Consider the following 12,575-nt stretch of genomic DNA (forward strand, 5'->3'; position numbering starts at 1 on the left):
TTCATGGCAAATAGATGGAGAAGCAGTAGAAACAGTGGCAGGGTTTATATTTTTGGGCTCCAAAATCACTGCACATAGTGACTGCAGCCATGAAATTAAAAGACGCTTACTCCTTGGAAGAAAAGTTATGACCAATATAGACAGCATATTAAAAAACAGAGATATTGCTTTGCCAACAAGTCTATCTAGTTAAGGCTAGGTTTTTCCAGTAGTCATGTATGGATGAAGAGTTGGACTATAAAGAAAGCTGAGCGCAGAAGAATTGATGCTTTTGAACTGTGGTGTTGGAGAAGACTCTTGAGAGTCCCTTGGACTGCAAGGAGATCCAACCAGTCCATCCTAAAGGAAATCAGTCCTGAATATTCATTGGAAGGACTGATGTTGAAGCTGAAACTCCAATACTTTGGCCACCTGATGCGAAGAACTGACTGATTTGAAAAGACTCTGATGCTGTGAAAGATTGAAGGCCTGAAGAGAAGGGGATGACAGAGGATGAGATGGTTGGATGGCATCACCGACTCAATGGACATGAGTTTGAGTAAACTCCGAGAGTTGGTGATGGACAGGGAGGCCTAGCATGCTATAGTCCATAGGGTCGCAAAGAGTTGGAGATGACTGAGTGACTGAACTGAACTGAACTGCCTGGTCTAGTGATTTTCACTACTTTCTTCAACTTAAGTCTGAATTTGGCAGTAAGGAGTTCATGATCTGAGCCATAGTCAGCTCCCAGTCTTGTTTTCTCTGACTCTATAGAGCTACTCCATCTTTTGCTGCTAAGAATATAATCAATCTGATTTCAGTATTGACCATCTGGTGATGTCCATGTGTAGAGTCTTCTCTTGTGTTGTTGGAAGAGGGTGTTTGCTATGACCAGTGTGTTCTCTTGGCAAAACTCTGTTAGCCTTTGCCCTGTACTCCAAGGCCAAATTTGCCTGTTACTCCAGGTATTTCTTGACTTCCTACTTTTGCATTCCAGTCTCCTATAATGAAAAGGACCTCTTTTTTGGGTGTTAATTCTAGAAGGTCTTATAGGTCTTCATAGAACCATTCATCTTCATGGGCCTTTATCTGGCCCATGACTGGCATCAAAGATATCATTTTTACACTCACCATGTTGGAAAACATATTAGAGCTTCCCTGGTGACTCAAACGGTAAAGAATTTGCCTGTAATGCAGGAGACCCGGGTTCCATCCCTAGGTCAGGAAGATTCCCTGGAGAAGAGAAAATGGCAATCCACTCCAGTATTCTTGCCTGGGAAATCCCATGGTCAGAGGAGCCTGGCAGGCTGCATGTCAGTATCTGTACATGATAGTGAAAAGATCTCCATTTCAAGAATCTGTGGAATATTTATAAAAATAGATCGTTTTAGGTCACAAAGAAAACTAATTAATTTCCCAATGTAGAAACTGTACTACAGAGTAATAAATGTTGAAATTAAAAACAAAGGTTTATTAAACGGCAATGAAAATAATCATTGACAAGAAAAAAAAATGTTGCCTGCCATTCCAGTTCTACAAGGATCACGCCATTAGCTGCTCCAGTTGGCCACCACTGACAGGGGACCTGAGGGGAATCAGGAGCGAGAAAAACAGGAAGCATTCTTTGCTTTGGATACTGGCCCCTAGATACTTAAGATACACATCTAAGGAAAAATGTCTACAACCCCCACATTCTTGCCTTTTCCCATATATAGAAAAGCACTAAAATCATTGAGATGGCTGTTTTTTGTGAATGGCAGTAATCTTTGATGTTCAACTATATTTGTTTTGTTTTTAGCAAAAAATTCATGTATTTCTTGGCTCCTCCCTTGCTTCTTGGGAACAGTTTCTCATAGCTCTCTGTCTCCTGGCCTAAAATCCCCAGTAAGACACTGAATAAACTCAGCGCACTCATCTTACACTGTGGGTTTTTCTTAAAGTCCACATCATATACAGGTTACAATACACTTGCCAAAATAATGATTGTTTTGGACCAAAGAAGAATTTAGAAATATAACTAAAGACTATGTAGAAAATAAGGAAAGTAAGAGTCCTATTCAACTATACAAACACAGGCTGAAATACTTTCATTATTACAGAAAACAATAAATTTTCCTTATTAAGTTGGGAGAAAAAAGAAAATTAATTCCCAAGTAAAACATATAAAGGAAGTAATGATAACCAGATTATTGCGCCTGTGTGTTTTCTGTTCCCTCTCCCAGTATATCAAACCCAGAGTGTGTGAGTGCTCTGTTGTGTCCAACTCTTTGTAACCCCATGGACTGTAGCCTGCCAGGCTCCTGTCCATTGAATTCTCCAGGCAGGAATACTGGAGTGGGTTGCTATTTCCTCCTCCAGGGCATCTTCCCCATCCAGGGATCTAACCAGCATTCCGATTCTTTACCTGGTGAGTTACTTTGGAAGCCGAAATCAAACCCAGATAGCAAGGACATATTCTTATTGTCCACTTGTGAATAATGTGTCTGCCTCACAGTTTGATCTCAGTACTTAGAAGTACTTTCGGCTTTCCCAAAGTTAGACCTTCTCTCCCTTCGGCCTCTGAAGTAAGCTACTTCTATTTTAGCATTTATTAAAGTAATATAATCACATAAGCTTTCCGCGTCACACCACTACTTCAAACACACGTATTTGTTTACCACTTAGAATGTGTCAGTTGATTGACATTAATGTAATCCTTGTACACCGCTGTTACTTTGGATTTCTCTGTTTTTCAGAAATCGAGGCTCAGAAAGGCTAAGTGATCAAGGTCAAGAAGCGAATTCATCACAAAGTCAGGATTTGATTGCACATCGACCTGCTTTGAAATGCAAGCTTTTTCTGCCAGAACAGGTTACTTTAAATTCAGGGGCAAGACTATTGTCACCTCAGCTCCTAGCTTAGCTCGTGAAACAGACTATCTAACAGGTTAAGCATTTCCTGCGCCCTACTGTCTGTGCTGTTCCGTTTTGTGTACTATAGAGAGATACACCACTCACAAGCCGGTGACCTAGGTGATGAAAGAAATCAGAAGAATTAGGACACTAAATTTAGGACACAGCCTTTACTTAACACCCATCTCTATGGTTGGCATGTAACCACTCTATACTCTGGAGGACTCAGCGAGCCAGGCCAATCAGTGAGTTACTTTACAGTCACGTGGCAGGAAGTTTTAACTTGCAATTGGTCAATAGCGGTAAGGCCCGCCCAACTACATCCGGTCTGCTACTTTAAGTAGAAACCAGGCCAGTTTCGCTTCCTTTCAGCTGCTGAATCAGAGCTGGGTAGGTGAGGTGGTGTTTGTTTTGTGTCGGGGGCCTGGGAGTCGGGCGGAGGGAGGGCGGCCTGCGGTGATGACATCCCAAATAAAGCACGTGTTAGACTGCTGACGCGGGTGATGCGAACTGGAGTCTGAGTCGGGCTGCCTCGGCGGCTGGGAATAGACGGGCTTGCGGGCACATCGCACTCCTCACCCACAGCTCTTGTTCTTGCAGATGGCTCGAGAAGGACGTCGGATGTCATTGTCCTCCCAGCTTTTCGATCTTCCCCCGAAGCCCCTCAATAAAATGGTTTGATCCCAGTGCTAGTGTTCTGTGTTGTTTGTCGCGACGCGCTGCCTTTGAGCCCCCGCCGCGCCTGCGCGTGGCGCCGGGGGTCAGGCTGCAGCGCCAGAGCACGTGCTCGCGCATAACTGGGGTCGTCTGCCCCCGCGGCGGCGGCCCTTTTAACCGCGAGCGACACGGCCGCCCTGGGCTGCCGGGGCGGGGTATACAGAGGCCTGGGGAAGACGTCGGGGGTCCTGTAGTCTGCTTATTTCTTGTGACTTCCCTGAGTCCGAGTGTCACTTTCATGGGGACCTGTGAGACGCGCCGGTTCATTTAACCGCCGTGTGGATGGCCATCTGCAGGGAGAGGAGATGAGAAATAGGCTGTGGCCTTGAACGGTTCAAGGGCCGTGGTGTACTCCACTGGAATTGCCTCCCGGTCTTGGGCTTCATGAGCTTACTAACTTTGATAAGGGGTATTCGCGGACTACCTTAAAATAGGCTTCCCTGGTGGCTCAGACGGTAAAGCGTCTGTCTGCAATACAGGAAATACAGGTTTGATCTCTGGGTTGGGAAGATTCCCCTGGAGAAGGAAATGGCAGCCTACTCCAGTACTCTTGCCTGGAAAACCCCATAGAGGAAGGAGCCTGGTAGCTACGGTCCATGAGGGTGCAAAGAGTCGGACCCGTCTGAGCGACTTCACTTTCTTTGACTTATAGAGTATGCCCCAGACAGTGTGAACAGCTCACAGTACCAAGGTATTTTGCCGCAGGGCACAACATAGGCACCTACTTGCAGGTGTAATCCGCATTCTGGGTGTTTTAAAAACGTGTACAAAGGGAGAGTTGAGTTTTATCATCCACTGGATGGACACGAGTTTGAGCAAGCTCTCGGGGTTGGTGATGGACAGGAAAGCCTGGCGTGCTGCAGTCCTCGGGTGGCAAAGAGATGACTGGGGGGCTGAAGTGAAGTAGTATTTGGGGCAAAGTAAGAGCTGCAGCCCAGGAAACAGCTCTGAGAACTGCTCCAAAGAAGCAAGTCAGTACAAAAGAGATTTTGGTGAGGGGATGCATGCAATTGAGCACGTATTTCTCTAGTTTTGTTAGTCTCGTAAAGCTTTTGCTAGTCACAGGGACAGTTGTCACCATGAGGTTTTCAGTGTTTTTGTGGATATGAAGGGAGAAAGTTGAACTCAGCTCCTGAAAATGTATCTGAAGACCTGTCTCCCAGTCCCTGCCTGGAGCACAGAGTGCTTTATTACTGCTCTCCACTTTTGGGGGTGGGTGTTGAAGGTCACCAGCTGCAGCAACACAGGATTTAATCCTTGGAGAGGTATATGGCAAGTGCCAATTTGCAGTTAAAACACAGATGACAATGGGCTCCAAAGCTTAGCTGAAATGTGCATCAGTTCCGAGGACAAGGTGGCAGGTGTTGAAAGGCAAGTATGCACGAGTGCCGTGTCTTAACGGCTTTGTTGCTTAATAATGGAGGTGGCTCCAAGTTACTAGGCGGTTGCTGTGAACTCAGCCTACGAGGGCTTAGCAGGTAGTGCTAGTGCAGAGTCTACCAGCCAGTGAAGGAGATCTAAGATGCAGGTTCGATCCCTGGATCAGCAAGATCCCCTGGAGGAAGAAGGCATGGCAACCCACTCCAGTATTCCACCCTGGAGAATTCCATGGACAGAGGAGCCTGGCAGGCTGCACTCCATAGGGTTGCAGAGTCGGACAGGACCAAAGGACATAGCGCGTACCAAGGTGTGGTCTCCGTTGGATCCTCAACAGAACAAGTCCAGTGATCACTCAAGAAACTGAAGCTGCCACTGGCAGCTGACGGCTCAGATTCTGTGCCATAGTTTATTCTGTTCGTTACCTGAACAGGATTAAGTAGAAATAACTTGGATGCTTATCTAGTATTTGACATGAGATATTTATTTGTGAAACAATGCAAGCGATTGTAAATCCCCCACATACTATTTGATTAAGTGCAATAAGGTACAGTCGTGTAATCTCTTTACACAATAGTGCATCTAGTCCTTTGCCTTAAATTATTGCACAAAAATTATAAGACCAGTGAAGAAGACATGCGGACTGACAGGCAAATCGGCCTACACGATGAGAACAGCACACCAACTGGAATGGTCCAATAATTTAAGTCAAATGTTTTAATGGTGCAATTAAAGTAATCAAATAAGGGTTCAAATATATTCTTTCAATATATTAATTTCTTTAAAGTCATGTTCAGGCAAGGTGCTGCTGCTGTTTAAAAAACACACTATTAGCTTTGTCCACAGATGTAGTTGTCAAAAGTCACCCAAGGTAAGTCTGATGTTGAATGCAGCTTTAAACAATTAAAAATTTGTATTTTGAGTGTACTTCTCAAAGCAAATTATACAGTTGAGAGAGCCCTGAAACTTGTAAACTAAACATTCTGACACAAGTGCACAAAATAAAGTTGGCAATGTTAAATGTCATGTTCATTTTGAGATCTGTAGTGTTTGATGTTGAGCGAACTTTTGGTCTTGACTCAAGATGATAAGAGAGCAGTCCTGTTTTGGCCATCAGAAAAGGAAACTGCCCACAAAACATCCCTAGCCAATTAGGTTAACAAGGCATTTATGCCTATTTAAAGCTTCCCAGAGCACAGAGGAAGCGCCAGGTGGATGGACGGTGGCTCTGGCTTCCTGGCCGCACTCCAATCCAGTCTTGCGCAGTGTTTGACATTTTCACATATGCTCAGGTCTCAGGAAAACGGGATCAGTTAGAAACCAGGTGATTGTACCTTGTTGGTAGAAGGCATGGGATGGTTTGATCTCATGGCTTTGCCTAATGTACACATAAATCCCACCATTCTCGCCCCAGCTGGTAGTGTGTTAAGAGTTGTATGTTCTATGGCTACTTGCTTCCAAAACACAATAAGTTGCCATGCACACCTCTTTTATCACCAAAGACAGCTCACAAAATCCCACTCCCCACCCTCCACACATGGAACCACACTGATGTCCTCTGGGGCTGCCACACACGAACTGGGGAAGCGAGAAAACGTTCCACTGCGCTGGCTGGCTGAGCAAAGACCCTGGAGGCATCGAGGAGGCAAAGGGAAGCCTTCCAGCTGTGCAGCTTGGCTCTTAATGTGCTCTTGTGGTACACCAAAACCTGGTAGGCTTAGAAAAGCCAGGGTGGGAGTCACCAGTAACCTCTGGATCCACCGGGATGATCCTTCCAGTTTTCCTTTGCTGAGGCAAAGCTTTGCAGCAGGCAATCTGGACCCCAGTCTCGGGACACCTCAGGGTGGGACCGGCACCGGCAGGCAGAGGGCAGAGCGGTGGCACAAGGAAAGGCCAGCGCTGCAGCCCAGATGGCAGCCGAGAACCCCACACTGAGCTTATCTCCCACTACTGGGAACACCAGGACTGCACCCATCACAGCTGATCAGCGGCCTCCACAGGTGGGTCTTTCAGGAGGCTGGACGTGGAGCGAGGATCCATGGCCGAGTGCATGATGGGGATATAAACATCATCCATGTTTGGCATGACAAAAACTTTCTGCAGAAAGAAGGAACAGACATGGAACAAGGCTCTGTTCTCTGGGAGTTGCCCTATTGTGTTCTGATAAGAATTTTAGGCTTTAGACAAGTTTTTAAAATCCATATGAAACAACTTTTCTTACACATTCCACACTGATTCCTCTATAATATTCAGAAAGCCTGGAGGGATCAACACCAGTGCATGAACATGAGAACCCAATAGCCTGTGAGGCAGAAGCAGCCTTTGAGTTCACGTACATATAATAAAATTACTCATGAGTTGATAAATAACATTAAGAGAATTGGCATAAGCTGCTCACAGGATTCCAAATGACTATATCCAGAACACTTGTTCTAAGTAAATTTTATCCTAGCACTTAAAATCCTAGCAACAAAAAAGTAAGCTATTTTTTCCCCCCAAACCAGAACCAGTTAAAGCTGCATAGAAAAGAAATCCTACTATCATGAACACCCAAAGGATAACCAGTGATTGACAGCAATGGTGCTTTGCCTATTTATAAACTAATTTTATGTAAGTGAATTCTGGCAATGTATTCAACTTCAGAAATGCTTCCAAAAGCAAAAATAAAAGCATGTGGCCTTGGGAGAATGCAAACAGCTACCCTTCAACTTCCCGACTTGCCTCGAAAATACCATGCACCAAAGTCTGCCCCCTAGAAGGCGTGACCATTCTAGCCCAATACTTTTAAGAGAGATGACCCACCCAAATTCCTCACGTAGGAAAAAGAAAAAGAACTACAGGCATGAGGTTGCTTTTCCCCTAACTAGGTTCAAAGTGCTTTTTCTTTTGGAGATAAAATAAAGCTTTCCATAAATTGGTTGTTATATTTACAGCTACAGCTTTTAAATAATATAGTTTTTAGATAATAAAAAGTATAATTTTAAAGGCAATGACTCAAAAGGTACTACTGCAAACATAATATGGGTCTTCTTCAGAAAGTGAAATTCATTATAAAATAGTCTGTTAATCCATAAAACCTTAAAAGTCAGCTATGCCTCAAAAACCTGATAAAAATTTAATAGAAATAGCTCATTGCAAGGCCTTGGCCACACTGCTCTTTCCTGTGGTGGAAGAATGCAGAGACAGACTTGGAGAATGAGCTCTGGCTGAGTCAACTCCAGGACTACCCTCGAAGATTCACAGGGTAGGGAGAGGCCTGATCCATCTTTGAACTCCCAAGGCAGGTGGTAGCTGCATGGAGAATGTAGAAACACACAAACTGAGCAAGGTGGCTACCACACCAGGGCAGGAACGGCTTCCCTGACCACGGCCCAGGCGCTACTCACGGGCCAACTCCAGGCCCCACCTAGGGGAAAAGTCCCAAGATGGCCCCAGCAGATGGACGACGTAACCCTCACCAGGCCTACGGGGACATGACAGTCATTTTGCTCTTTGACCCCAACGTTTTGAGTTTCCTCTGAAGACTATGTAACAGGATGTGGATGGGTTTCAGGGTTTCTAACACTAAACCTGAAATTTTATGCCTCTCTGATCACATGTGTACTTTCCCCAGATGAGGGTCCATAGCTTTCATCAGATTTTCCAAGGGGGATCCTGGACCTCTGTTCTGCCCAGAGCTTTTAGACTCAGCATGAAATGAGATGACCCAGCAGGTGTACCTGAAACTCTTGTTCCAGTTTCTTCTCTATCCAGTCTGTCACATGAACTAAAGTCACTTCTCTCTCTCCAAGTTTTGGCCGAGCTTTCAGCTCAATATATGGTGGCTTCCGGAATCCATACCTTTTAAAAGAAGACAAATAACCACATTTAGAAGCAAAGAAAAGAAGTGGATGGTACCCAGAGTAAACATTCCTTATTTACACAAGGCTTTATCAGTACTTGAAAATGTTTTCCTCTTCTGAAAATCCCTTCTAAAAAAAAATACTTCACTGCAGCAGGTATGAATTGTGAATTCCCTGGACCCAGGGCTGTGATGACTGGGGAACAGTTCTGACAAACTAAGACAGCCAGGAAACACCATTGGAAAAGTCCATGACCTGGGCATTGTTTCTGGTTTTTGTTTTTCCTAAAATGGCAAAGATATTTTTTGTTTCTATTTTTATGAGAGTACGATACATCTGTTACAAAACCCCAAATATAAAAGCATATAAAGCAGGAAATAACACTGTCTCTCTCTGGATCTATAACCAAGATGGGACCACTGAGAGAAACACGATCAATTTCCCCCACACCCCTAATATGCATACATAAACAGAGAGCCTTCTGTAACCTGCTTTTTCACTCCACACTCCACACTGTGATTATCACGGCTTCTCAGTGGAGCTGACTGGCACTCAGGACTGTTGGTAAGGTATCCAGTCAAGAGACTGTGTGCTCTCAAACTAAAAACTTTGATCCATCATGGACCAATGTTTTAAAACATCCAGGTACACCTTGGAGATATATGGGCTCAGTTCCAAATTGCCGCACCAAAGCTAACATTGCAATAGAGAGTTACGTGCATTTTTGGTTTCCCAGTGCATATAAAAATTATATTTACACTATGTTGTAGTCTACTAGGTGTGCAAAACAAGGTATATACCTCAATCAAAAAATACTTCATTGCTTAAAAAAAAAGATAACTATCATCTGACAATGCAGGGTTGCCACAAACTTTCAATCTGTAAAAAATGCAGTATGGGCAAGTACAAGAAAGCAAAGCATAGTCAGACAAGGTCTGCCCATAAGATAAAAATGGCAAGTTGCTATAAATATTCTAAACACTCTGAATATGTATAGTTATCTTTGTGGATTAATAACAAATAGTTCAGCACTCAAGCATGCACTGAGTAGCACTAGGCTGTGCGTGCGCAGTCGCTTCAGTCATGAAGAATTGGTTCTTTGCGACCCCATGACTATCGCCCACCAGGCTCCTGTGTCCATGGGATTGTCCAGGCAAGAACACTGGAGTGGGCTGCCATTTCCCTTCCAGGGAATCTTCATGACCCAGGGCTTGAACCGGCATCTTTTACGTCTCCTGCATTGCTGCTGCTGCTAAGTCGCCCCAGTCATGTCTGACTCTACGTGACCCCATAGACAGCAGCCCACCAGGCTCCCCCGTCCCTGGGATTCTCCAGGCAAGAACACTGGAGTGGGTTGCCATTTCCTTCTCCAATGCATGAAAGTGAAAAGTGAAAGTGAAGTCGCTCAGTCGTGTCCGACCCTCAGCAACCCCATGGACTGCAGCCCACCAGGCTCCTCCGTCCATGGGATTCTCCAGGCAAGAGTACTGGAGTGGGGTGCCATTGCTTCTCCGGAGCTACTAGGCTAGAGGCCTCTAATTCTAATTACCATTGAGCAGTGGTGTTTGTAACTCCTAAGTCAAAGCTTGGGAGTAAAAAGAAGATATGTATCAACTCTTACTATTAAAAAAAATTTTTTTTTTATTAAGCTGCACAGTAAGGTAGTATCTGGTTATTTTTGGATGCTAAAGTTATAGGTTCTTAGTTTTTGTTGTTGTTTTCATGTTCTTCCAGTGAAAATATTACTTTTTAAAAATAAAATCCTAAATAGTATTTTAAAGTTTTTACTAGGAAAACACCAATATCATCATTAAATGATCAGCCAATTAAACAACCCTTTTGTAATCATTTTTACAAGTCCTCCTGAACACCAAGGATGTGCAACAGCATGCTGGTTTCATGTGATGAGAGAACAGAGGTATCTTTTTCATAGGACTGCCCTGGTGGCTCCAGAGAAGGCAATGGCACCCCCCCTCCAGTACTCCTGCCTGGAAAATCCCATGGACGGAGGAGCCTGGTAGGCTGCAGTCCATGGGGTCACTAGGAGTTGGACACAATTGAAGTGACTTAGCAACAGCAGCAGCCCTGGTGGCTCAGCGTTAAATAATCTGCCTGCCAATGCAGGAGACTCAGGTTCAATCCCTGGGCTGGGAAGAACCCCTGGAGAAGGAAACGGCAATCCACTCCAGTATTTTTGTCTGGGAAATCCCATGGACAGAGAAGCCTGATGGGCTGCAGGCCATGGGCTTGCAAAAGAGTCAGACATGACTTAACGAGTAAACAACAACAATCTTTTTCATATGAGTGTAGCTTCTGGTACAATGAGGTCTTTTATGTAATCACTATATACCCTTATGCATATTTATAGGTCTTACTTGCCAACTTAAGATTGAGATTTAGAAATAGTGATTTCCTTTTGCTGGGATCATGAATAATTTTTTTCAGTGATTCTCAGTCCTGGCTTAGTCTCCCAATCCCAGAATCATGGGGGCTGGGCTCGGCACAGCTTTAACAAGTCCCCAGGTGACTGCAACATGCAGGTAGGGTTAAAACCCACTGGTTCATTCAAATGACAACTCTTTGGGTCACCCTTCTCAGTAGCTCAGCTGGGAGAGAATCCACCTATAATGCAGGAGACCATGGTTCGATTTCTGGGTCAGGAAGATCTGCTAGAGAAGGGACGGGCTACCCACTCTGGTATTCTTGGACTTCCCTGGTGGCTCAGCTGGTAAAGAATCCATCCGCAATGCAGGAAACCTGGGTTTGATCCCTGGGTTGGGAAGATCCCCAGGAGAAAGGAAAGGCTACCCACTCCATTATTCTGGCCTGGAGAATTCCAGGGTCGCAAAGAGTCGGACACGACTGAGGGACTTTCACAATCTACCAGAGTTACCAAGCACACATCCTGCCTCCTCCACGTGCAGGTCTGACCTGGGCAAGTCTTCCCTCGCCACCCAGGACTCTGCTGGATGTGTGATCCCCATCTGTAAAGTGGGGCATAATGGTAGCCCTGTCTCCACAGGATGCTGTGAAGACTGGCCCGGCAGAGAATAAGCGTTCTACAAATCGCAGCTCTTCTTCCTGGTGGAAAGGGTTGACTTGAGAGAGGAGGAAGACCTAGAAACAGTTCATCCCACAAACTTCACCGGTTGACCTTAACTCTTCCTAAGTGTGAAGATGAGTATTTTTTTGTTTAATTTTTGACTGCACCGCGCAGCATACGGGATCTCAGTTCTCCAACCAGGGATCGAATCCATGCCCCCTGTAGTGGAAGCCCAGAGTCTTAACTACTGGACCACCAGGGACATGTTGAAGATGGGTATTTCTCACCATTTAAAAAAAATCTGAATTATTATTTCATGGTATAATAACACATGTGCGTGCTTCAGTTGCTCAGTCGTGTCCAACTCTGTGACCCCATGGATGTAGCCCTCCAGGCTCCTCTGTCCATGGAATTCTCCAGGCAAGAATACTAGAGTGGGTTGCCATTTCCTCCTCCAGGGGATGTTTCCAACCCAGGGATCGAACACCGGTCTCCTGTCTCCTACAGTGGCAGGCAGATCCTTTACACTGTACCACCTGGGAAGTCCTGAAGGTATATCTTTATATGGGAATTAACCACTCACAGAAGAAAAGTAAAATCAGATTTACAACTAACTTTAAGGTCCCAGGAAAAACGTTTGAAAGTACTTCTTCCCAGGAAGAAGGTACTTTCCGTAATGTCAAGGGTCAGCAGACTATGACTTTTATGATCATGCTCAAAGGGAAT

The 12,575-nt window shown here is 44.9% G+C and overlaps 1 protein-coding gene, 1 long non-coding RNA gene and 2 other non-coding genes across 5 annotated transcripts in view; 3 read left to right on the forward strand and 1 right to left on the reverse strand.

Annotated features, from left to right (window-relative positions):
* Positions 1-2,870: 2,870 nt before the first annotated feature.
* LOC113877508 lies at positions 2,871-3,556 on the forward strand. Its single transcript, XR_003506754.1, has 2 exons — positions 2,871-3,260; positions 3,471-3,556. It is a non-coding gene; the product is annotated as an uncharacterized LOC113877508 (long non-coding RNA).
* On the forward strand, positions 3,324-3,393 carry LOC113878652. The gene has a single exon (XR_003507075.1). It is a non-coding gene; the product is annotated as a small nucleolar RNA SNORD104 (small nucleolar RNA).
* Positions 3,557-3,586: 30 nt separating the features above from the next.
* On the forward strand, positions 3,587-3,719 carry LOC113878681. Its single transcript, XR_003507100.1, has one exon. It is a non-coding gene; the product is annotated as a small nucleolar RNA SNORA76 (small nucleolar RNA).
* Positions 3,720-5,427: 1,708 nt separating this feature from the next.
* TEX2 (testis expressed 2) overlaps positions 5,428-12,575 on the reverse strand; it is a 114,352-nt gene continuing 107,204 nt past the window's right edge. For both annotated transcript variants that reach the window (XM_027517676.1, XM_027517675.1), the window contains exons 11-12: positions 8,684-8,804; positions 5,428-7,061 (exon numbers count right to left, since the gene is read on the reverse strand). In XM_027517676.1, the coding sequence (XP_027373477.1) occupies positions 6,939-7,061; positions 8,684-8,804 (244 nt within the window). In that variant the 3' untranslated portion in view covers positions 5,428-6,938. The remainder of the gene's footprint in view (positions 7,062-8,683; positions 8,805-12,575) is intronic.

The sequence above is a fragment of the Bos indicus x Bos taurus genome, chromosome 19 (genome assembly GCF_003369695.1).
Source record: "Bos indicus x Bos taurus breed Angus x Brahman F1 hybrid chromosome 19, Bos_hybrid_MaternalHap_v2.0, whole genome shotgun sequence".
In the NCBI taxonomy this organism is placed as follows: domain Eukaryota; kingdom Metazoa; phylum Chordata; class Mammalia; order Artiodactyla; family Bovidae; genus Bos; species Bos indicus x Bos taurus.